This window comes from Rutilus rutilus (assembly GCF_951802725.1).
Source record: "Rutilus rutilus genome assembly, chromosome: 2".
Classification (NCBI taxonomy): Eukaryota; Metazoa; Chordata; class Actinopteri; order Cypriniformes; family Leuciscidae; genus Rutilus; species Rutilus rutilus.
In genome coordinates, this window is record NC_140210.1 from 43,871,351 (window position 1) to 43,896,988 (window position 25,638).

The 25,638-nt window shown below is 38.9% G+C and overlaps 3 protein-coding genes across 4 annotated transcripts; 2 read left to right on the forward strand and 1 right to left on the reverse strand.

The window, feature by feature from the left end:
- Positions 1-776: 776 nt before the first annotated feature.
- acta1a (actin alpha 1, skeletal muscle a) lies at positions 777-5,504 on the forward strand. The gene is made up of 7 exons (XM_084403094.1): positions 777-1,030; positions 1,865-2,004; positions 2,110-2,434; positions 3,063-3,224; positions 3,487-3,678; positions 3,769-3,950; positions 4,994-5,504. The coding sequence occupies exons 2-7, from the start codon at positions 1,876-1,878 to the stop codon at positions 5,135-5,137; spliced, it is 1,134 nt and encodes a 377-aa protein (XP_084259220.1). The 5' UTR covers positions 777-1,030; positions 1,865-1,875; the 3' UTR covers positions 5,138-5,504.
- Positions 5,505-6,336: 832 nt separating this feature from the next.
- On the forward strand, positions 6,337-12,030 carry ccsapa (centriole, cilia and spindle-associated protein a). 2 transcript variants are annotated; one of them, XM_084403095.1, is made up of 4 exons: positions 6,337-6,550; positions 7,270-7,667; positions 7,745-8,049; positions 10,603-12,030. In XM_084403095.1, the coding sequence occupies exons 2-4, from the start codon at positions 7,304-7,306 to the stop codon at positions 10,780-10,782; spliced, it is 849 nt and encodes a 282-aa protein (XP_084259221.1). In that variant the 5' UTR covers positions 6,337-6,550; positions 7,270-7,303; the 3' UTR covers positions 10,783-12,030. The 2 variants fall into 2 exon arrangements, with proteins under 2 accessions (XP_084259221.1, XP_084259222.1); XM_084403096.1 differs by having other exon boundaries at positions 6,363-6,550; positions 7,298-7,667.
- Positions 12,031-20,567: 8,537 nt separating this feature from the next.
- On the reverse strand, positions 20,568-23,310 carry LOC311286798 (rho-related GTP-binding protein RhoU). The gene is made up of 3 exons (XM_084403100.1): positions 22,965-23,310; positions 22,669-22,727; positions 20,568-21,434 (listed from the first exon to the last, which is right to left on the reverse strand). The coding sequence occupies exons 1-3, from the start codon at positions 23,194-23,196 to the stop codon at positions 20,967-20,969; spliced, it is 759 nt and encodes a 252-aa protein (XP_084259226.1). The 5' UTR covers positions 23,197-23,310; the 3' UTR covers positions 20,568-20,966.
- Between the last annotated feature and the right edge of the window lie 2,328 nt (positions 23,311-25,638).

Genomic DNA, 25,638 nt, shown 5'->3' on the forward strand with positions numbered 1-25,638 from the left:
TTACTTAACATTAGTTAATGTATATACTAACATGAACAAACCATGAGCAATACATTTGTTGATGTATATTTGTTAATCTTTGTTAATGTTAGTTAATAAAAATGCAGCTGTTTATTGTTCGTTCGTGTTAGTTCACAGTGCATTAACTAATGTTAACAAGATTTTAATAAAGTGTTAGAATATGTTCAAATTAACAAATATTAATAAATGTTGTACAAGTACAGTTCATTATTACTTCATGCTAACTAATGTATTTAATGTTAACTAATTAACCTTATTGTAAAGTTACCGATGTTTTCTCCTACCCCTTCATACATTTTAGGAATGTATGATGGAAGTTGAAATAGATGCTGCTATACTAATCACACACACACACACATTTATATATTGGTCAGGTCATGCAAACTGAGATACATTTTGACATTAAGATGACTTTTGAAAACTGGCCAAACTTACTTGATTTCACCCTATTAAATATATTGAATCTAAGACTTAATTATTCCTTGCTTTGCTGTTTTTGTTTTTAACTTAACCTATAATATCTGAAATTAAAATAATTATATGAGAATTAGGCCTAATGCCCCACGAAAGAAAATGGTAAACAATCATAACCCACTGCCATGACCTTATATTGGTATATAGCCCACCACAAACACACAGTGCTGCTGGTCTCAGTGTCCACTGGTTTAATTGGTGGCGCTGGCCTCGGACTGGCCTTACACGGGCCTGCCCCCGCGCGCTGTGGTTTAGGGTCTAGAGCGCCATATATGGACCGTCCCGCGCGCCCGGAGCGCGTCGCTGTGCGGCTCACCGGCGAGGCGTTGAGACCCACCGCTCGACCCAACGACACCCAAATATGGGCGAGGATCGGGAAGAATTCCATTCGAATGCATTGACATTCCTTAATGGTTGTCCGAAGAGCTGTAAAACCAGGGACGGGTATATAAGTTCGCGCGTCTCACTGTGTAACTTACCAGGAGCCATTGGCAGTTCAGTTTGACTTGAGGACTCTAAGCACGAGCAGACACAGGTAAGCGCGCGCTGACACCAGAACGGACACACACACACACACACACACACACACACACACCCATACGATTGAGCAGCGGATTTACTATTTCACGATTCAGACCTGGAACATTTAAGATGTGAATGGAAGGATTAGACGCTTATCTTGTTTTTACAACGGTTTTGCTTCGTTCAATTTTTCTATGAAGAGGAGTCCAAACTTTTTTGTTGCACTGATATCATGGAAACTTTGCTCTGACTGTGTATCTTAAGTGTAAACTTAATTTTTCCTAGTGTATTTTTTTTTTATCTAGCTATTTTGTAACGAATTCGTAACGCGCAATTCACTGTAAAAATGTGATTATCAATAAGTTATGACAACATGTTTTTACATTGCATTAACTAATCAAAATACGTCAACCAGTTTTCAAATTGTGTTATACTAAGTTTAGTTATACACGATTCAACTCATTTTTTAAGTCAGTTTAATGTAATTTAAGTTGAAATGACTTAAACATCTAAGTTGATTGTACTTTTAAAATTTAACGCAGCAACTTTTTACAGTAATGCTGAATTCATTGATGTTGATGTTATTTGATTACATTGGTGCAAATGAAATACAATAAAAATTACATGTCTTTCACATCTTTTAATTCAAATTCCACTCAAATATTTAAGTGAAAGGCAACTGAATACATTTTATTTATTTATTTATTTATTAATGCGTTTCTTAGTGTGACCTGAACATTTCTCAGTGGTTTGGTTTGGATAATGCATTCAGCTCTCACCAAATTTCATTTTGAGTTAGTAGTGACCTCTTCAACTTTGTTTTCTCACTGACTTGGTCTATTCTTAGAACCCATCAGAATGTGCGACGACGAAGAGACCACAGCTTTGGTGTGCGACAATGGCTCTGGCCTGGTCAAGGCTGGTTTTGCCGGTGATGACGCCCCCAGGGCTGTCTTCCCTTCCATCGTCGGCCGCCCACGTCACCAGGTACAAACAGAGATCCTTTCTGGATTTGTGTTAGTCTTCACAAGGTGAAATTGTACCGTGTTATCTTTGAGCTATTCTGATCGTGTCACTCTTGTTCCCCTCCAGGGTGTGATGGTCGGCATGGGTCAGAAAGACTCCTACGTTGGAGACGAAGCTCAGAGCAAGAGAGGTATCCTGACCCTTAAGTACCCAATCGAGCACGGCATCATCACCAACTGGGACGACATGGAGAAGATCTGGCACCACACCTTCTACAACGAGCTCCGCGTGGCCCCCGAGGAGCACCCAACCCTGCTCACTGAGGCCCCTCTGAACCCCAAGGCTAACCGTGAGAAGATGACCCAGATCATGTTTGAGACCTTCAACGTCCCCGCCATGTACGTGGCCATCCAGGCCGTCCTGTCCCTGTACGCTTCTGGCCGTACCACCGGTAAGATAACAAAAGGCCAACAGTTACTCAATCAGTTTTAATGATATATTAGCCACTGGGGGTGTAACAATATATCATGTCACAATATACAGCAATACAAAAATGCATCAATCTGTATTGTGGATATTCCATCCAAAATGAAAATTACTGTGTGAGAAATTTTTTATAATAATATAAAAAATAAAAAAAATAATGCAATGGGGGAATATTTGTGTGTCCTGAAGATGCCAAATATCTGATGTTACCAGTATAAAGTGGCCAACATTATTTTAAATATATCTAGTCAGTGACAGAGTGCAATATTCGTCTAAAAAAATTCGTTATTTTCAGCTTCAGAATCATGAATATTTGTTATTCTGGTGTCTCTATTGTCCTGTGCATTGGGTTTCCAGCACCAAGTCCAAGATATTCATTTACACCCACAATGTAATATCAAATTTAGTTTTTTATTCAACAGGACATTTTTTGTTAACCTTTTACCATATGTCTTGGAGTGTCGCAATAATATCGTACCGTGAGTTCAGGATCGTGATATGTATCGAATCGTGACATGAGGGTCTCGTTACACCCCTATTAGCCACTAATAATGAATTTAAAACGAGCTCTCTCTTTCCCCCTCTGTCATTAGGCATTGTGCTGGACTCCGGTGATGGTGTGACCCACAATGTGCCCATCTATGAGGGTTACGCTCTTCCCCACGCCATCATGCGTTTGGACTTGGCTGGTCGCGATCTGACAGACTACTTGATGAAGATCCTGACTGAGCGCGGATACTCTTTCGTCACAACCGGTGTGTACCTCGTCACTTATTACTGGCATACACTGCCGTTCAAAAGTTTTGGATCGGTAAGATTTTTAATGTTTTTAAAAGAAGTCTCTTCTGCTCACCAAGGCTACAAATGCAGCCTTGGTGAGCAGAAGAGACTTCTTTTTAAAAACATTGAAAATCGTACCGTACCAAAACTTTTGAACGGCAGTGTATGTAGTTAACCTTCTAGCGTGTGTGAAAGAAACCGACCAAATTTGACCTTTTGATTTGTCGTTCACCACAGCTGAGCGTGAGATCGTGCGTGACATCAAGGAGAAGCTGTGCTATGTTGCCCTGGACTTTGAGAATGAGATGGCCACCGCCGCCTCCTCTTCCTCCCTCGAGAAGAGCTACGAGCTTCCCGACGGTCAGGTCATCACCATTGGTAACGAGCGTTTCCGTTGCCCCGAGACCCTGTTCCAGCCCTCATTCATTGGTACGTCTGGAAACATCTGAAATGATCAGCTGTTGTCTTATCTTGTAGCGCTCCAGCCATTTATATGCTCTCTTTAAAACACCTGCACAGGAATGGAGTCTGCTGGCATTCACGAGACCGCTTACAACAGCATCATGAAGTGCGACATTGACATCAGGAAGGACCTGTACGCCAACAACGTTCTGTCTGGTGGTACCACAATGTACCCTGGTATTGCTGACCGTATGCAGAAGGAGATCACAGCCCTGGCTCCCAGCACAATGAAGATCAAGGTAAGAGCGCCCACAGCCAGGGCTTGACTTTAACACCCGCCGAATGCGGCTGGATTTCAGCAGTGGCGTGTAACGCAGTCACTCCTACTAACCACTTGGGCGGGTTGAATTATATATATAATAAATACATTTGTCAATTGTAGTCTTTTAAAAAGAGATCTCAAATAATAAACTAAGTGCAATGTAGTGTTGTCAAAAATATAAATTTTTCAATATTGATACGGAAATATCTGAAGCGCTTCCAATACTCATTTCCCACAGAATAGACACATGATACCAGCTGCTCTTTCTCGCTCTTTCATCTCTCCGACAGAGAGTGACACACAAACCCGCCTCTCCTCACTCACTCCTTTCATTTGCTCTGGATCAATATTGTTGATGTTACAGGGCTTGAATTTCGGCGTGTGATTAAGTACATAATTTTACTCATTCCCGCAGATTTTGTGATTCCACACGGCCCAGATGTGGGCCGGATCTGGGCCGACACTATGTTTCTGTCTGGGACTAAATTGAGTTATTTTTCCCTGCGTATTGCACTTAAACAGTCAAATACACACAAAATAATGTCATAATGCCGGTCTTGGCGAGTATTCACGTAAACACAGTCAGTTCTGTTTTAAGTGAACGTAAACAGTTGAATAAGAAAACGCATGTGTCACAGTATAATGGATCAGTGCATCAGGTCTTAAAGTGACAGCAGCCTAATAAACCTGTTGCCAAATTATAAGATAATATTAAACATATTTTTTTATATGGCCGTTTTTCCCCATGGTATCGATGTCAAAATTGTAGCCAGTGGAAATGCTGAGTGGCTAGTAACTTTGGAAAACCACTAGCCCCAGTGGCTGGTTAGCAAAAAAGTTAATGTCTACCACAATTTTTTCTGTGGATTAACATGTGTTGATAAGTGTACAATATAGGCTAGGCAAGGAAAGTTTATTCATTAAGTATAAAGTGTCGGTTTTTCCATGTTAACTGGATATGTGTTGACAATATAGATTGGTTTTCTGAGTAATATTTGATCTCCTCCTCCTCCTCTGTAGATCATCGCTCCCCCTGAGCGTAAGTACTCCGTCTGGATCGGCGGATCCATCCTGGCCTCCCTGTCCACCTTCCAGCAGATGTGGATCACCAAGCAGGAATACGATGAGGCCGGTCCCAGCATCGTCCACCGCAAGTGCTTCTAAGCGCCCGGCTCAAAGCGCCCGTATCATTGCTTCCTGCTCAGGAACCGAGCGACGGTGCATTGCTCCTGTGGACAGTTTTTTCTACAGCCGTTATTTATGCAACGCCATAGGAGCAAGCAGTTGAAGCATAAACTGAGAAAAGGACACTAACATCAAGGGAGAGAAAAATACCAAGCACTCTTATTGCACACAAATGTATTTATTACTGACTATCATGGCTTGGTATTTTGGCAAACGCTGCTTGAAATGGAAGGACGCCTCTCCCTTAGATCCCAGTGCCATACGTTCCACTGTACGCCTGGTCCAGTTGACGACCAACACAAATCACACTTCAGCAGACAAATAAAACTGAAAATCTGTTTTTAAACATGGTACTCGTCAATTAATATGTCATTTTAGTACTTTTATAAGATACTGGGTTTCAGCCCACACTGAGACAGACTAAACAACATCTACCCAAACTCTCAGATGGTGTACTTTACAGATGAATAACACTGAGAGAAGTCTTGTTATGTCTGTAATCTGACAACTATAAACCATCTGGGCTGTTTAAATGGGCTCTAATGGAGGATGAATGTTTATGGGACAGTTAAGCATTACAGTAGCACTGACAGTCTTTTAGTTTATACTCTGTAAAGGAATCGTAATCTTTATTAGCTTTTAGTGTACATCATAATACCTGATTAGGTTGATTACTTATAAACCTAAAATGAATAGTACTGATTTAATACTGATTATATTACTGAAAAAAATGTCCTTTATATGGTACTACTACTGTTGGCTGTAAAGAAAAAATGTTTTGAAGACAAAGTACTACCCTGATACCATCCGTTTGTCATTCATGTTAAATTTTAACCAACAGCATAGAGATCAAATCAGTATGAGAATATTGTACATCCTAAACAGATTTTTTTAAACCTCTAAATCTTTTTATTGTGTAATGAGGTGAAATATTTTCCTCTGACAGACAGAGCTGCGCATGCGCTGAGAAACAGTCGTCTCAAGTAATGAGAGGAATGTAGTATTCTGTACCTTACAATTGATATTCTCCAATATACAACAAGAATATCGCGAAAATGTCGAAGGGCAAACTAAGTCCACACATAATAATAAACTTCCTCCACCCTCTGGAACAAAGTAGGTGATTATAATCAAATTAGGATCAATTAAAGGTTGGATTGGATTGTGCGTGCGTACTTGCGCATCAGGTCCTCGAGCAGTCCGAGTGTGATGGTGTGCGCATGCGCACTGTAGATCTCCAAAGCTGTAATATCAGTGAGGGTTGTTTTTCTAGTACGCAGCAGGCGCTCAACAATGATGGACAGACGTATTTGCAATTCGCAAGGATGTTAGAACAAAAATGGACGTCTTTATCCAACTTTAAAGCCTAAGGAACGGAAAAGAAAGGAGAGGGTGAGTTTAAAGCGCTTACATTGATCCGAGTCAATGTTTACATACATACTCAGGCGCAGGTGAAGACAGACCTGTAAACATCGCGCGAGCTGCCAGCGAAACCAGACGGGTTTATTAAGTCATTAATTAGCGATTGATATTTTCAATAGTTTGACAAATTTCTTTAAAAAATAAAAATAAAAAAGCATTATTCTTTAATGCGTTGTATTTTTATAGATTACGATTATGCATGCTTGACCATGATTTATTACAATCGTACGATGAACGTGTATTATAAACGTCACAAGAACGTAAGAAATGTCCCTTTTAGAAAGATCGGATGTGACATCGGCTTATGTATTATGTAAAGAATATAAATAAATAATGTGGGCACTGGCCTGTAACCTACTCTAGAATAACAAAATACACGGTTACATTTGATTTTAAGGTGTCATTGTTACAGTGTAATTATATATTTAAGTACTGATTAATATTAATTAACACGCACTTACTATAGGGTTAGTGTAGGAATTGGATTTGGTTCAGGTATAGTAATGTAATAATGTATAGTTTACTGTTATTACTATGGTAAGTACATGTAACTAGGACACTAAAACAAACTAAAATATATTGCAGTTTGCACTGTATACTACGAAAAACAGATGGTGACGTGAAGTATGCGAACATGCATTGGCAAGGCTATACCACTTTCCATTTACATTATAATGTTCATTCCATAGGTGACTGACTGACTGACTATATCAACAGGGCGAAATGTCTACCAATAACAACATCATGTCCATGAAGATCCGGACAGAGTACATGAAAAAGTTCAGAGATCCCAAGTGGGAGACATTCTCGAAAAGTTACGAGGACTCTGTGAAGTACAGACTGACGCGAAGAGTGATGGAGCAGACACACAGACCGCTATTCGAGAACGGATGGGACAGCGGGTCCGACTCGAGCGGGACGTCCAGTCCCAAACTGCAAGGGGTGAACCTCTCAAACGGCAAACACTACATATCCTCGTCAGAGTCCAAGAATGAGACTGCGGCGGTTCAGAAGTCCTGGAAGCCGCAGGTGAATGGAGAAGTTCACACAGATACCAGTGAAACCGTGGAAAGCTCGACTCCCTTGGGTAGGTTGATGTCTTGTGTGATGATCATGCTTGTGAACTTTTCCTTTAAACAAATGATCATTTTGCTTTTATCACAGAAAATGGTCTCAAAGGTGTGACCACTAACGGGCCATCAGCTTCTTATCCAAAACGGCGTCAGAGATACCGGGCGCCCCGTTCAGAGCCATGCTACCCTAATAAGGAGCTGGATAGTGACGAATCACACCTGTCCATATCAAGAAAACCACCCAGGGCCAAGAGCCAACCCCCTGGCAACACCAAGGACCGGACGTCCAACCGCGACAACAGACGGTCTTTTACCCGTTGTGACTGGGCAGAAAGGCACATTGAGACCAGGGACAGAAGAACACCGAATATTAGAGCGTCTGTGTCTGCTGGAGAGGTGAGGCTTTCTGTGTCATATCTGATATTAGAGTCAATGAAATCTTGATGAGAACCATATAGACCTTATTCACGGCAGTGCCATCTTTGATTTTTAATGGGAATGAAAGCGAGGCTGTAAGGGACAGACATGCATCTCTTCAATGGGCTGGCTGTACTGTTATTCAATGTGTTTTTGGATTGTTCTGCTCATAAAACACTGGAAAAATATCTTTCCAAGAAATTTCAGTTGACAAAAAACTCCCGACAATATAAGCTGTGGAAAATTGTAATCTAGGAGCTTTATACAGCTTTTTACAGCGGATGCCATTGGAAACACGGCAAGTCTATCCTTTCACAGCCTCACTTTCATACCTGTCATGGCGCTGCTCTGAATAAGGTCTATACAGATCATTATCTCAGATGTAGAAATTTGCCATGAGAATCTTCTTTACCCACATGACATTTTTTTTTAGATATGTATGGACAGTATATATATATATATATTAGTGCTGCACGATTAATCGTATCGCAATCGCGATGTCAAGCCTACGCGATTATATGACGCAAAATGCTGCGATTTTATATTAAATAAACAAATTAGCGCTGTTAACGCAATTAACGCAGCATCTGTTCATTTTTGGCATCCTTTGGCTATAGTGTTACATGATCCCGCTCTTATTCATGCAAATGCTTTTAAACCATTCATGCGCCATAAGACAAAAAAGAACGCGCTGTCAGTGAATGTCCTCCTGACACACACACACACACACACACACAGATAGACGCGCGCCAGTATCAAGTTCTCTTTCGCGGTAGAACGAACAACACACAGGTATGCCAAAATGAACGCGCTGCCTGTGAATGTCCTGACTGTGACACACAGAAAGACTCGCGCTAATATCGTGCGTGCGCACAAAACAGCATGCCAGAATACAGTTCTCTTTCGAGCTTGAACGAACAATAACACACACAATTATGCCAAAAACATTTTTTGTCAAGTATCTTCATAACATAAGAGTAGTCTTATGATGAACGTGAAGAGTTGTGACTTGTGAGAGAATGAGGCGTGCGAGATCCGCGTCTCTGACAGCAGCAGCTGGTCTTAAAGGGACAGTACACAGTAGCCACTAGTTATATCTGTCGCTAAAGTTAATCAAAGAACAAAGGGAACAGAGAAAAACACTCACTGCTCTTGATTAAAGAACTTTTTTCTTTAGGCAGATTATCACTAATCTGTGTGTGCATTTATTTTCCTTGAGAACCAAGCAAGTTGACTCATGAAACCATTTGTTTATTATATCGCATATCGCAATTGCAGTATTGACCTCTATTATCGCAATATGGCATTTTCCCCAAATCGTGCAGCCCTAATATATATATATATATATATATATGTATGTGTGTGTGTAAATATAAAAAATGGCAATTTTTTTCTGTTTATATAGATAAATATTGCTAATATATATATATATATATATATATATATATATATTAGCAATATTTCTATATATAAACATTAGAAAAAATTCAATTTTTTATATTTAGCCTATATATATATATATATATTAAAATAAAATATTTTGGCCATGCAATTTATAACAATAACATATTTTGGCTAATTTATTTATTTATTTTTCGGTATGAGTAGCCATTAGCAGAAGTAAATGTTTATATATATATATATATATATATATATATATACACACACTTAAAAACGTTGGGTTAAAAAATGTACTCAACTGTTGGGTTATTTTAACCCAACTGGTATTTAACCCAATGCATTGGGTTAAAATAACCCACAGTTGGGAAGGTGCTATACCACCCCATAGTTGGGTTATTCGTTGGGTTATTTTTAACCCAACATTTTTAAGTGAGTATATATATATAAAATATTCTAATAATTCTTTTTACATTTTCTATATATTTTCTGTTATATTTATATTTCAGATGTTTTTTAATATATTTTCTCATAATATGTGGCCATATGTACATTTATATAATTTCTTATGTATCTAAATATTGTATAGGTAGCCATTAGCAGAAGTGATATTTTAATATATATATAGCTAACATTGGTGTTTAATATATATATATATATATATATATATATATATATATATTATATTTTACATTTCTGATATTTTTGGCCATATATAATTTAATATATCTAAATATATTTATATTGCCCAATATATTTAAAATATATATATTTATATTTTGTTTACAGCATATATTTTTGGCCAATTTTATTTTTTTTGCTGTATGGGTAGCCATTAGCAGAAGTGAACACGAGTGTGTTTTTAACAGATTTGAATAAATTATACATGCAAAGAGGGAAATTTTGAAGTGGCTAAACTTAGTCGTGTCCTAATCAGTGGAATGCAGCAGCGAGTGAGACCTGACACTGCGTGAGGAAGCTCTGAATTATTCAGCCTGGAGCAGTGATATCCTGAAACTGCCTTCTCTGGTATACAAAAGTTCAGTAGGTTAAACAAAGTTGTTTTTCATCACTGTAGAAAACTGCAAATGAGTTGAGTCAGAGTGCCAGGAATACATCTGATTTAATTTCCAGATTCATCAGGCCGACGTGGGCGTCCAGACACGAAGAGAGTCTAAAAAAGGTGCGCGAGCATCAGAGCACCGGAGGGCGAGGTCAGCTGACCTGGAGAAGGCCCGGAGATCAGCCCTGAGCGTGGCGGACGAGCGCTGGATGACGGAGTACATGCGCTGCTTCTCTGCTCGACTGAGGTAGAGGCTGATCCAGGATCAGTGGATTAGACACGAGGCGGCAGGAAACAGATCCCAAACCAGCACTACAGGACCGTTAAAGAAGAGTTTGAAGGAGAACTGAGGAAGAGGTTACACATGCATTCCTTTATATATTCCATGTGAGAACAAAAACAAAAAAATTATTCATTAAATATAAAAATAGTTCATATTTTTGATGCTGGCTACAATCACTTTCTCATGAATGCATACCAGGACCAAACATTTAACTACTAAAACACATTTGATATTGTTTTTAATATTTTCAATAGCTTGTTTCTATTCACCGTTTGATTGTCATTTTATTCCCAATTCAGTGTTTGATGTCGTTATAAAAAGGTTTCAGATCTTCTATCCTGACTTTAAACATGAGCTGCAGGGATTTAATGATCAAAGTTGATTTGAGTGGACCAAACATTCAATATCTGCTTATGACTCAGATGATTGTTATTGAATGTTATGAATCTAGACGCTCCAGCCTGCCTGTCATAAACACGTCCAGCTGTAAAATGTAGTTGTTTTGAATGTGTTTGGTTTGTTTGATTTGATCACATGGTCTCAGTGATTTGGTGTTTGAGAGGCCGTGTTAGTGCTGTGCAACTCTGTACTTTCGCAAGTCACGAGAAGTGTGTTTTCCTCACCAATCACCAACAACCATCCTTTCAATCCACTCTTTGCACAAAGATGTCACATATTTAATATTTTTAGATGGAAAAATAATTGAGGGCTAGTTGAATGCCATCTTTTGATTCTTGTGAATGTGATAATTTCAACTGCGCAAATTACTATTATTATTTTTCTGAGCACAGATTTGATATGAAACATATTTGCTCACATGTATATATTTTGCTTCTATGTGATATTAAAACGCATCAACACTGGACATGTCGTAGACACTTTGAATGAGCCGTGACGCTTTACTTGAAACTTCATGTTTGTCGGGAGAAGTTTGCTCTGCTGTTAATCTTAATAATTGGTTGCCTGTTATCTGGACTTATTTATTTATTCAGTTATTTACTTGCTTGTGATTTCATAAAAGAAAACTCACTCTGTTTAAGGCTAATCACAATGACGTTCTTGAATGAAGTATGTAAAATATGCTAACTTGTGGATTTTCTTCAGCAATGTTTACATTTTGACCACTGTATTTGTATTTGAGAACATATTTTCATTTGCAGAACAGAAATACTCCTAATAATGCATTGCAGTGAATAAACTATGTTTGAGTAACATCATGTCCCTCTGATATTCTGTTCATAAATCACAATAGGAGTCAAAATCTGACATGGGATTAATTAGATTTAACAAATCATGCAAAAGTGTTTTATTGGAAAATTACTATGTTTGATTAAAATCACCTGTCAAATTCAGCATATGAGAGTCAAATTGGACGACTACAGGGACTCGTTTCACGATCGCTCGTTTAACAGTTCATCTATTGCCAAAATTATGAGAGAGAAAAAAGATCAGTCAAGAATCAGGGTTCGTATAGACACTAAAATTAATTTCCAGGACTTTTCATGCACTACTTTTTGGTTTTCAAGGACTATAATCAGAGATTTCAATTGTCAAACAATATCTTTATTGTCTTTCAAATTCTAAAAAAGGTAAATATATAAGGGTCATTGACGAATAAGTGTAAAAAAATAGAATGGAGATATAACTATATTTGAAACCATTTTTTAGTTTACCTAGGTGTTAACAATAAGATTTTGTGGTTTGTACAATCAATTAACACTGTTTTTTGTCATTTTTTACAAGATAGAACAAATTTGTCACCAAAAAAGTAATTTGGTTTAACCACTGATTTGAAAGTTAAAAACTGATTTGACATTGATGTTGAGATAGTGTATATAGTGTGTACCACAGAAGAAATATTAAGTAAAATTATCACTGATCTCATAAATGTAATCATTTATTGGACTACTCTAAACATATTCAAGTAAAACATTGCACAGGGAAAGGAGAAAAGGGGAAATGTAAAAAAAAAGAACCTTATCTGCTTTATATTTGTATTATTGTAGTTCCTTTAGTTATTAAAAACAATATTATTCCATTTAAATATTTACTGTATCGGTTTTACCGAATTGACACTTCAAAATCTTTAAAATACCTTTATATGTAGTAAAATATAATTAAAACCTTTTGGATTCAGTAAAAGAGATCAAGTTGTACTACCTTACATACTTTGGATGTTATATATTTGTTTTTTTATTATTATTAAGGCCTTTGGACAAAAAAATGACCCGTCACGTCATTGACCCATAAACAAAAATAAACTAATAAAGCAAAATGGTACAAATAAAGTGCAGCACAAGCGATGACTGTGGAAACTTTAACCATTGAAAGGATACTATGACAAAGATATCGCTTTCCTTATTCAAACTGTTTTTTTTTCTCTCATGAATATATGATTGACCTGAAGAATGGAAGATGTATCATATACTTGGATATATATGAGCAATATCAAGCTCATAGCCATGAGAAAATGGCTCTATGTCTATATGAGACAGGTTGCAGCCTTGATTTCATGTGAAAAGTTTGTTTTATCAATTAATTCAATAATTCAAGCTCTTTTCATAAATATGAAAATGTTTTCCAGGTCTTAAATAAAAAAAAAACACATTTGATTCAAGTATTTAAAGCACTTTAAACACCTTATACGAACGCTAAAGAATAGAAAACTACAGGTTTCCAGTGTGCTCTTTTGGATCTCACTATGTGTGTGTGTGTGTGTGTGTGTGTGTGTGTGTGTGTGTGTGTGTGTGTGTGTGTGTGTGTGGTTAATGTCAACACTTCAACTGGTTTTCTAATAAGAGTTTCTCCACATATGCCATAAACTGTCAGGCATCCACAGCACAATCCAAATCCTGTCGCCACCTCAGAGACCAGCTGAGGTTTCGTCTGGACCTGCTGACGGACTGCACACAGCTCGCAGGTCTGGGTCATGTCATGATGTAATGAATGTCTTTGTTTTTTAGGCTGTTAAACAGCGTGATCAGAAGTGCTGACGTGCCATTGTGATCTGTTTAACCGGCACTATATATAGACACCTGCTAAAAGTCTAATCTCACTGACAGCTGCACGTCTGTGAAGAGCGGTGAACAGAAAACTAATGAGAGTGTGTGTGCTGGGAGATGTGCTAGAAAGTGTGCGTCACCAGAGAAGAGTTGTGTTTTACTGGTATACTGTGTCTAAACAAACATGTGTTGGGGTTTTTCAATCAGAACCTGCATCTGTGGCTCTAACCTATGGTTTGAAACTTTAGACACTCGTGTTACACTTGCCCACCTCCTTCATCTCCTTCCCGTTACACAGCAGATCCTGGGCGACGCTGATGAAGACCATTAACCAGAAGAAGAGCAGCTGTTTTCGGTTTGACACCTGTCCACTCTGATCTTCACCAACCCGAGCTTCTGTTGACCACTGGACGAGGAACTTTATACAGTGCAGATTATGAAGATAGCACATCTGTTGTATACAAACATTTGATAAACATCTTTTAAAAGAGCAGTTTTGCATACATTCTGAATCATAAACATCTTAAAGACATTTTCTAAATGTCGATTTAACATCTGACAAGAAATGTCTAAAAAAAATACATCTTCCAAATGTCAAATAGACATATCCACAATGTATTCAGAGTAGTAGGCTATCTGTAGCAACAATGAAGTTGAAAAAATTCCCTTATTTATATAACTCTTTGAAAGCATAGTGCTACACAGCAGTACTGAACTCAAAGTTATAGGCTAATAGATTATTAATAGATAATAAAATGAGTCAGGCTTTTGAGGACTACAACTAAATGCTAATGATATTTAGTTTACCTGTTTGACGAATCAGACAACCGTTAGAAAGCTGCGGCTTCAAAATTCACATTAAGATTTGAGTGTATCATTTATGTTGAAAACAAAAACTTTAACGTCTCTAGTAATATTACACACACCACACACCTATTTTAAGACCAGTTCATACCAATAACGATAACTAAAGATAACCATAACAATATTACTAAATTAGCGTCCACCACAACAAAGAACGATAACGCTCTGTTAAGTCTCGCGCTCTTTAAAGCAGAATGGATTCTGATTGGCTGTCAATGTTTGTTTATCGTTTATCTGTGCCATTATCGTTAATAATAAAGTTGTAGTGTGTGGACTGCTATTCTTTGATATTTAAAACGATTTTTAGATACCTTTCATCATAGATATTGACTCCTAGTGAACGGGCCTTTAAAATTCTCATCATTTTTGGGTTTTAGGATGAACTGAACAGAATTGTTTTGGACACTAGCTGTAACTGTAAAGTTGTTTTACAATTACTTTTTATTGTGAAAAGTGGTATAAATCCATTTGAATGTAATTGAATGCCAAAGAAACTGTGTTGAATCCCGAGGTGAGGGTGAGAGCAGCAGCTGTTGTGCTGTCAGTCAGTGTGTCCTGTAGGATTATGCACATGTGATGAACATCTGTCCTTAGATCTGAACCTCTGTCCTGTCTGAATGGAGACAGAGACAGAGAGTCAGACAGAGAATGGAGACAGTCACAGAGGTGCACCTGTCGAGCACCTGAGCACATCAGCACACATCACTCACTGCTGTCACGCGTCACATCATATTTTACACAATTTAACAAAGAAATGGAGCTTTATATTGACTCAATTTGATTTTCTATGAAGCAAAAAATGTTTCAATGTCTTTATGTAGGATCTACATCAATCCCCCATACTTACATTTTAATAAAAACACTATCCCCAAGTAATACAGGTGCACTCTCTAATCATGTGTGAGTGCCACTGCATTAGATAACATATCAAAGCAAGTGTCATTTATTTTAATAAAGAAAGCATTTTTCAAGTGTGTGTGTGTGTGTGTGTGTGTGTTGGTGACTTTAACCTCTTGGATTTACCTGATTTTCAGGATGTAACTCAACAGCGTCCTCTACAGGTGGAGACACATTAATACTCTGGTTCTGCTTCAGGAGCGCATGATACCAAAATTTCTCCAGCACATTTAGAGACACAATTAAAGCCTTAGATTTAATGCATACTGACAATAACAGTGTGTTAAATGCATTAAGAAGAAAATATTGTTCTCAATTATGGCTTTTGGAAACAAAAACAAAATGCAACATCACCACCAGCTATTAAATTAATAATAAGAAACAGACTATAGTTTTCTCAAGTGATAAAGTTGCCCTTGATTTTCAGCAGCCCTCAAAGCCTGTTGTACTGATGTTATTCTGCAGCAGGTGGAGGTTGAGGTCAAGAGATCCTGCGAGGGGAAAAGCAGTCTCCATCTGCCCGCCTAATTCCCACAGGTGGCTTCTGTCTCGACCCATTACAGGATCAACTGAGACACAGGAGCCGATCTGACCGCCTGCCACAGCAAAGTCACTTTGAGTCAATTTATATTAGTGCTGTCAAATCGATTGATCATGAATAACCGCATCTAACATCAAAGTTTGGACACTCTCAGAAAAAAAGGTACAAAAGCTGTCACTGGGACAGAACCCTTCAAAAGGGTTCTAATATGTACCATTTAGGTACTAAAATGTACACTTTTGGTACCAATATGTACCTTTGAGGGATTAATATGCACTCTTTAGGTACAAAGCTGTACCTTTTGAAAAGGTACCGCCACAGTGACAGCTTTTGTACCTTTTTTTCTGAGAGTGATAAGCCTATGTTTGTGTGTGTGTGTGTGTGTGTGTATATATGTATGCAATTGACAACACTTATTTATATATAAAAAAATCAACAATTTCAGAACTGAAATACGCAATTAGGTAATGACATCTAATAAATCATGATGTCAAAAATAACTGAAAATTTTTAAGTTCTTATGAAAAAAGCCAAACAAAATAAAATGTCCTCATTTTAAAACTTTTTAAAAAATAATTATTTTAAATAAACACATTTCTGTAGCTCAAATAGCCTAAATAAAACATGTAGCAACGCCAAGATCCTGGGTTTGATTGCAGGCACTGCATGAACTGATAATCATTGAATGCAATATAAGTCGTAAATACAACCATCGGCCAAATGCATGAACGTAAAATTTATGCAACTTCCATAGACATTGAAATTCATATTAGTGGACCATCATTAATAATTTTTCATTGAGCCTTTATGCTGTCTTCATTATCGTAAAAACGAGTTTCCTCGTTAAAAATTGGACATGAACGCCCTCTCAAGTCGAATTTACCACTGGTCAGCTGAGATCATTTTGATACATTCCCAGGTTGGGAGGGAAATTTCAAACATAGTGGAGGGGAGAACGATTGCTGTTGTGACTGCTTTTTTATACTTCCCTATCGATACGGTTAACTCGTATTGCATTGTTAGACGCGATGGGGAAGTCTGAGCAGGAACTGTCTGGTTGCTCGCTTTCTAAAAGTCCCTTACCATTCCCACGTGGGACCTGTCGACGGTCCTTAGGACCCTCAAAAGGTCCTCCCTCTGAGCTGCTACAGTCGGCCGATTTACGGGCACCGTAACGACCGCCCTTCTGCTAGCATTGGCATCGGTCAAGAGAGCGGGTGATTTGCAAGTGCTCTCCGTTAGCCTGAAGTCATCCTGAAACCAAGACATGGCTATGTACCCAAGGTGCCCTCTACTCCACAGGCCATTTCACTGAGTGAGAATTGCACTTACTCTGCCCCGTTCAGGCCCTAAAAGTATATATATATATATGGAGCGCTCTGTCCGGGTCAGACAGTCAGAGGGCACCCGGTCACGAATAGTAGTGAATGAATGGAACGCTAAATATAATTTTGGCTTTAATACGATTTTCCCAATAAATAGGAAAGAATAATCCTGGCATCCTCCATGATTCCTGTTTTTTCCGACAAGCTCCGACACGACGAGCTCTTAAAGGTATAGCGGAGGATTTTCTTTTTCCGGGTGGATCATCAAGACTATTGGTCAATCATTCTGGTGATGTGTTTACGTAAGGCCGTCGTATACGTGCTCGTGCACACGATTCACACGATGGCGTGCGCTCAAAACACAGGTTCCCACTGATGCCTCAGTCGCGAAGTTTCTACTTGACAGGTAAAGTTTGGCATGCTATTTGGAGAAATGCATTTAAAATCACTGCTAGTAAAAGTTAATGTAAGCTATGATTAGCTCGTGCATGCTCTCTCGTGCACACGTTTAATAGGCGTTCCCTCTCGGGAGCAGGTAGGGAACATGCATGTGCATTTTTTCAAAAAGTGGAGAGGGCGGTTCTTTTCTAAAATTCAGGAAAATCCTCCGCTATACCTTTAATCACGACTTCAGAAGTGGGAAGTAGGACATTTCCGATAGCATGCAGGTCCCACCACTCAAAATCCACGAAGAAGTTCAAGAGTTTATACATCACTAAACTTGTGTGGCTTAAAACATTAAATTCAATATATTTCCAAATTTTTCCTGCACAAGCATCAGCCGACACCTGTGAGTCAGATTTTAGAGAGGCTGTAAACGCTGCTGTGAAGAGGGTTTTGAGTGATTTCGGTGGTCAGATCCACTCAGAGCCTGAAGCCTGCAGTAAGTGTCATTGTGCAGGTAATTGTTATTCTGTGACGGCGGCAATTACGTCCGCCGTGAGAGTCCCAGATTGCCGAGGGAAAAGCGTAGCACAATGATGCAAAAGAATCAGATCTGATTAAAAGCTTTAGTGCTATACAGACCTCTGACAGGGACGTCTGTATGGGAGAAGGTCATTTTCGTTGACGGAAATCTACTTCTAGTCTAATTTAAATGTACGAGCCGAAAACATGTTAACTCTTTCAACACACATGCATTTCTAAATCTTTTAAAACACTGTTTAATATTACACTTATCTTGCGTACAAAATGAAGTAAACAGTAGAAATGAAGTTGTAAACAAAACATCAGACTGTACAGGAGTACAGCAGGTGTAACGCAGACATCAAATCCCTCTCCTTCAGTCCTGATCTTCAGCTAATCCACTGCTGCGAATGAAGGGTACTGGGCCAAAACACACAAACACTACTGGCTCACTCACAGCTACACACAACACATTACAGGTGACGCTACATACATATATATCTGGTGACACTTTACAATAAGGGTTTGTTCATTAACATTAGTTAACTACGTTAGTGCTAACATCACTTCTACAGCATTTATTCATCTTGATCTCAACATTTACAAATACATTGTTAAAAGATCAAAAGATGCGTTAAATTAAATTAAATTAGTTAATGAACTGTGAAATAACATGAACATTTTTATGAACTTACATGAACACAACTTTGTAAATGCTGTAAAAATATATTGCTCATTGTTAGTTCATGTTAGTTAATGCATAAACTAATGTTAACTAATGATGAAGCTTTATTGTAAAGTGTTGCTATATATACACTCACCTAAACACCTGTTCAATTTCTCATTAATGCAATTATCTAATCAACCAATCACATGGCAGTTGCTTCAATGCATTTAGGGGTGTGGTCCTGGTCAAGACAATCTCCTGAACTCCAAACTGAATGTCAGAATGGGAAAGAAAGGTGATTTAAGCAATTTTGAGCGTGGCATGGTTGTTGGTGCCAGACGGGCCGGTCTGAGTATTTCACAATCTGCTCAGTTACTGGGATTTTCACTCACAACCATTTCTAGGGTTTACAAAGAATGGTGTAAAAAAGGGAAAAACATCCAGTATGCGGCAGTCCTGTGGGCGAAAATGCCTTGTTGATGCTAGAGGTCAGAGGAGAATGGGCCGACTGATTCAAGCTGATAGAAGAGCAACTTTGACTGAAATAACCACTCGTTACAACCGAGGTATGCAGCAAAGCATTTGTGAAGCCACAACACACACAACCTTGAGGCGGATGGGCTACAACAGCAGAAGACCCCACCGGGTACCACTCATCTCCACTACAAATAAGAAAAAGAGGCTACAATTTGCACGAGCTCACCAAAATTGGACAGTTGAAGACTGGAAAAATGTTGCCTGGTCTGATGAGTCTCGATTTCTGTTGAGACATTCAGATGGTAGAGTCAGAATTTGGCGTAAACAGAATGAGAACATGGATGCCATCATGCCTTGTTAGCACTGTGCAGGCTGGTGGTGGTGGTGTAATGGTGTGGGGGATGTTTTCTTGGCACACTTTAGGCCCCTTAGTGCCAATTGGGCATCGTTTAAATGCCACGGCCTACCTGAGCATTGTTTCTGACCATGTCCATCCCTTTATGACCACCATGTACCCATCCTCTGATGGCTACTTCCAGCAGGATAATGCACCATGTCACAAAGCTCGAATCATTTCAAATTGGTTTCTTGAACATGACAATGAGTTCACTGTACTAAAATGGCCCCCACAGTCACCAGATCTCAACCCAATAGAGCATCTTTGGGATGTGGTGGAACGGGAGCTTCGTGCCCTGGATGTGCATCCCACAAATCTCCATCAACTGCAAGATGCTATCCTATCAATATGGGCCAACATTTCTAAAGAATGCTTTCAGCACCTTGTTGAATCAATGCCACATAGAATTAAGGCAGTTCTGAAGGCGAAAGGGGGTCAAACACAGTATTAGTATGGTGTTCCTAATAATCCTTTAGGTGAGTGTATATATATATATATATATATATATACATACTTTAATTTTCACTATTCTCTAATAATAATATATAATTTCACGTCTACAAATGGTTTCCAGTCCTTTTCTCTTCTCTTACTTCAACCATAAGGGCTTTTACAATAATGTATACAATAATTTATTAATTTCTCTGATGTCATTATTAATGTCTCTGAACTCTGCATCATTGCCTTAGGAAATTTTTTACATCAACAGAAATGATCATTTTGACCAATAAATGTCCTCAAGTCAACATGAAATCAAAACTGACCATTTACTTTCTTAACGCACATTTCTGGGTAGTTTGTGCATGATTCACTCCACGTTATTACAAAGAAAAAAAATGCTTGTCACTGTAATGTTTATAAAAATATATATATATAATTTGGTTCGTCTCCAAAATGATGTTCCGTTCCATTTCAACCACTTTTCACAATAAATTCACATTGTTTCTCGTCGAATATCCTGTTTAATTTAGAAATGCATCACGGTAAAATGTGTTCGTGAGTCGCGTTTCATCTTGACTTGACTTTAAGGATGTACTTTAAGCTGACTTCAGTCAAACCCACCGCTGGATTCCCCATCACTGAAGCTGGAAGCCCTGGACGCAGCTCAGCTTCCTCCACCATGTTTCTGAGAGCTGTTTGATTTTATCTGGAGTTTTTTCTCTCAGCGTAAGCATCCTCGGCTCCTCCGCGCGCCGCATGCTGGCCAAGATGGCGCCGTCGAACACTTCCTTGAGGTTCTTCTGCGTCAGTGCAGAGCACTCGGCAAACGTCCCGGCACCGATGCTCTGGGCGCACAGGCGGGCCTCGTCTCTGCTCACCGGTTTCTCCCGGACGCCTGCGAGTCGGATCAGCACCTGGACGTCCTCCTGCAGGTCGCACTGGGTGCCCACGAGGATGATGGGAACGCCGGGACAGAGGCGATGAACCTCGGGGGCCCAGCGGTCCGTCACGCTCCTGAAGGAGGACGGGATAACCACGCTGTAGCAGAGCAGGAACACGTCAGCATCACGGTAACAGAGAGGACGAAGCCGATCAAACTCGTCCTGGTAAACATGAGAAAAAGAGTGTGAGTGAGTGCTTAAGCCGAGCCTCGGGTTCGAGCCTCCTCCAAGGACAGCAAGCCAAGTTAGTTTACTATTAACCTTCAAGGCAGGCGAACTAGTGAACCACCTAAGTTGCAAGTGCTTTCCTATTTATAACACAATATATGCCAGTAAATATGCCAAACGATGAATCATAGCGGTGACATTTCATGATGTGTAAGCTCTAGGACTGTGTGCTGAACACATCACAGAGTCGATCTATGTGACAGTCGTACAAACATCTACAGGACTCAATCCTAAGAGAATCCAAGGATCTAAGTCTAACACTAGGTGGCGCTCATTGGTCACATCCTGTTGCTTACATTTAGATGCTGATCCGCCTCCCCCCATTTCTGCCATTCAAAGCACAGAGAGAGAGAAAGACAAACCATCCATCAAGACAAACTGCTGATGGATAGATAGATAGATAGATAGATAGATAGATAGATAGATAGATAGATAGATAGATAGATAGATAGATAGATAGATAGATAGATAGATAGATAGATAGAATCATAAAATTATGGATGGATGGATGGATGGATAGAATAATAAAACGATGGATGATAGATAGATGATAGATAGATAGTTAGAATCATAAAACGATGGATGGATGAGACAGACAGACAGACAGACAGACAGATAGATAGATAAAACGATGGATGGATGAGACAGACAGACAGACAGACAGAGATAGACAGATAGATAGACAGACAGACAGACAGACAGATAGATAAATAGATAGATAGATAGATAGATAGATAGATAGATAGATAGAATCATAAAACGATGGATGGATGAGACAGACAGACAGACAGACAGAGAGATAAAACAATGGATGGATGGATGAGACAGATAGATAGATAGATAGATAGATAGATAGATAGATAGATAGATAGATAGATAGATAGATAGATAGATAGATAGATGGATGAGACAGACAGACAGATAGATAGATAGATAGATAGAAACAAAATGATGGATGGATGAGACAGACAGACAGATAGATAGATAGATAGATAGATAGATAGATAGATAGATAGATAGATAGATAGATAGATAAAACGATGGATGGATGAGACAGACAGACAGACAGATAGATAGATAGATAGATAGATAGAAACAAAATGATGGATGGATGAGACAGACAGACAGACAGATAGACAGATAGATAGATAGATAGATAGATAGTCACCTGTCCTGCCATGTCACACAGTTGGAGTTGCACTTGTCTCCCATCCACCACAACCCTTGCTAAGACAGTGAAACACTCATATGTTAATCAATTTGTATATAATAAATAATAAAGCTGAGCTAAAAGTATTAATGAGCTATTGCCATGGAAAATATCAAGTATTCGATGTCAAAAAGTGCAAGATAGGTCTTATTCTAGCCTATATGTTTACTTATAACTGTAATATGAAACAATGTAAAAGTGATCAGGCGCGTGCACACTTCTAGAGTCAGTCAGGATATGTGAAGGAGCTTTACCTGTGAAGTTGTCGAAGGCGGTGGGAATGTGTTCAGTCGGATATCCGTTAGTGGTGTAGCTGACGATCAGACTGGTTTTGCCCACCGCTCCATCCCCGACCAGCACACACTTGACCCTGCGCTCAGGTGCGTTGGCGGACGCCGGAGCGTCGCGCTGGAGCGTCGCTCGCGGTGGAACCGGAGGCGGGAGACCGTCTTCATTTACCGGCGCAGACTCATCCTGCGACGGCATCGCGTTTAACAAATGCAACTTTAGTGGCGCAAAACAAGCCTGTGGCCGCTGTCAAAACACGGTTTGTGTACAAAAACTGCTTTATTTACCATTCCTTCATCGCTAAATGATGGAGCGGAATCGCTCGCGCACCTGCTGTGTTCTTTCTCTCGCGCTCTCAAGTCAAGTTCGAGCGCGCGCACCCGCGCCAGGTTGATTGACAGACGAGCATCTGCTGCAGTAAGAGGATTAATACACGACACATGCGCTCAGTGTTGCGTTTCACTGAGCCTCACAGAACAGAGAAGTTCGAGGAAACAACAGAAAGGTATTTCTCCCTCTAAAATCAACACTTGTTTTGCGTTATAAACGTAGGCCTAATACTTAAAATCACACCAAAAAGTACGAGATAGATAGATAGATAGATAGATAGATAGATAGATAGATAACATCAAAAGCGCAAATATCTCCTGAATAAAATATGAGGTCAAGTAATAAACGATGTGAAAGGTCAAGGATGCGGTGACGTGTGACAGGTCGTTGCTATGGGCAACCAAGACTTGCTCTAAACTGTATTGTATAAATAAGTAAAAGACGTGCGTTGATTCCCTCAAAAAGTGTCAACATTGTTAGTGGCACCGCACTATCAAAACCAGTGGCATAAGAACAAGTTTGTCATTGCAAAACTGTATCTTCACTCAAAGCAAACACTGATACTAATTTAGCCTACTTATTAAACCTGTTTTGACTTCATATCTGCTTCTCAATCACAACACGTTCAGTGATTATGATGAGAAATAGCAAGCTCATCCCTGTCTCTCCTCCATCTATCTTCCAGCTCCTCCTCACCTCTCTCTCTCTCTGTTCGCAGTGAATCTGCTGCCATCTGTCCGCCGTTCGCTCATGCACCACCAGAAGGCCTCAACATGTGCTGGTGTAAATGGAGAGCTCAACTTTCCCAGGACAGAGCTGACCCTGGCAGCCGCCCTCAAACACACACACACACACACACACACACACACACACACACACACACACACACACACACACACACACACACACACACACACACGCGCGTATATAACACCATCAAAGGCACCTCATGCCCCTGATCCCCGCACACACACACACACACACAGATTGGCTGAAAACACATTTGTTGACTACAAGTCCATCAAACAGCCGTCAGATCATGGCCAGATAAGAGCTGATATCAACACACACACACACACACACACACACACACACACACACACACACACACACACACACACACTCACACTCACACACACTCACACCACACACACTCACACTCACACTCACACTCACACTCACATACTCAAACACGCACACACACACACACACACACACACACACACACACACACACACACACACACACAGATTGGCTGAAAACACATTTGTTGACTACAAGTCCATCAAACAGCCATCAGATCATGGCCAGATAAGAGCTGATATCAACACACACACACACACACACACACACACACACACACACACACACACACCCACACACACACACACACGCACTCACACTCACACACACTCACACCACACACACACACACACACACACTACTGCAGGTCCTGAGGGAAAGCATTGTGTGTTTAGAGACACATCTGCGTCAACACACACATTCAGACAGTGAATGTCATGAAAATATGCCCACATCATATTTCAACCTAAAATTACAAGAAAAACGGACTACATATTTATATTATATATTTTACATAATATTTTGCATAAAGAAGGAACCGTGTTTTAGGACTATTCAGACTTACATAATTACTGTAATGCAATATATAAATAAATAAAATAAATCTCATTACCATGATGCAAAAAATACTATAAATCTCATTTCACAATAATGCAGTTTTTATTGCAACTATGATGCAACATGTTAAAATATTATTTCAAAAGCTTAAAGCATTTTATATTTATTTTATTCTGAATGATGATTCTCATTAAAACTGTAATATAGTAATTTTTTATGGTATTACAAAATAGACAGGACTGTAAGTCAGCGTAAATTAAAAGCAGATCAACCAATACTATCATGATACATAAATAAACTCATTAAGTGATAAATTATTATTGTTTTTGCATATTAATTGATTAATTACCATGAAAATATTATCATAAAACATTATGGTTTTAAAATCAGGGTTCATTTTCTTTATGCGAAATAGTTTAATTAAAAAAAAAGAATATTTATATATGTATACATTTTATATACATTCTTAACCCGTTTCTCATTGATTGGTTTACTCATCAATTTATTTATTTCTATATATAATTTTAGTTTTTTTTTCATAATAATTGTTTAATTGTTTTAATTAACAATTGTACATTTTAAAAAGGTAATAAAAAAAATGTATTATGATTTTGGGGTGAAATATGACATGGGCATTTCGTGACTGGTTTCCCATTAATTGACTGGGTT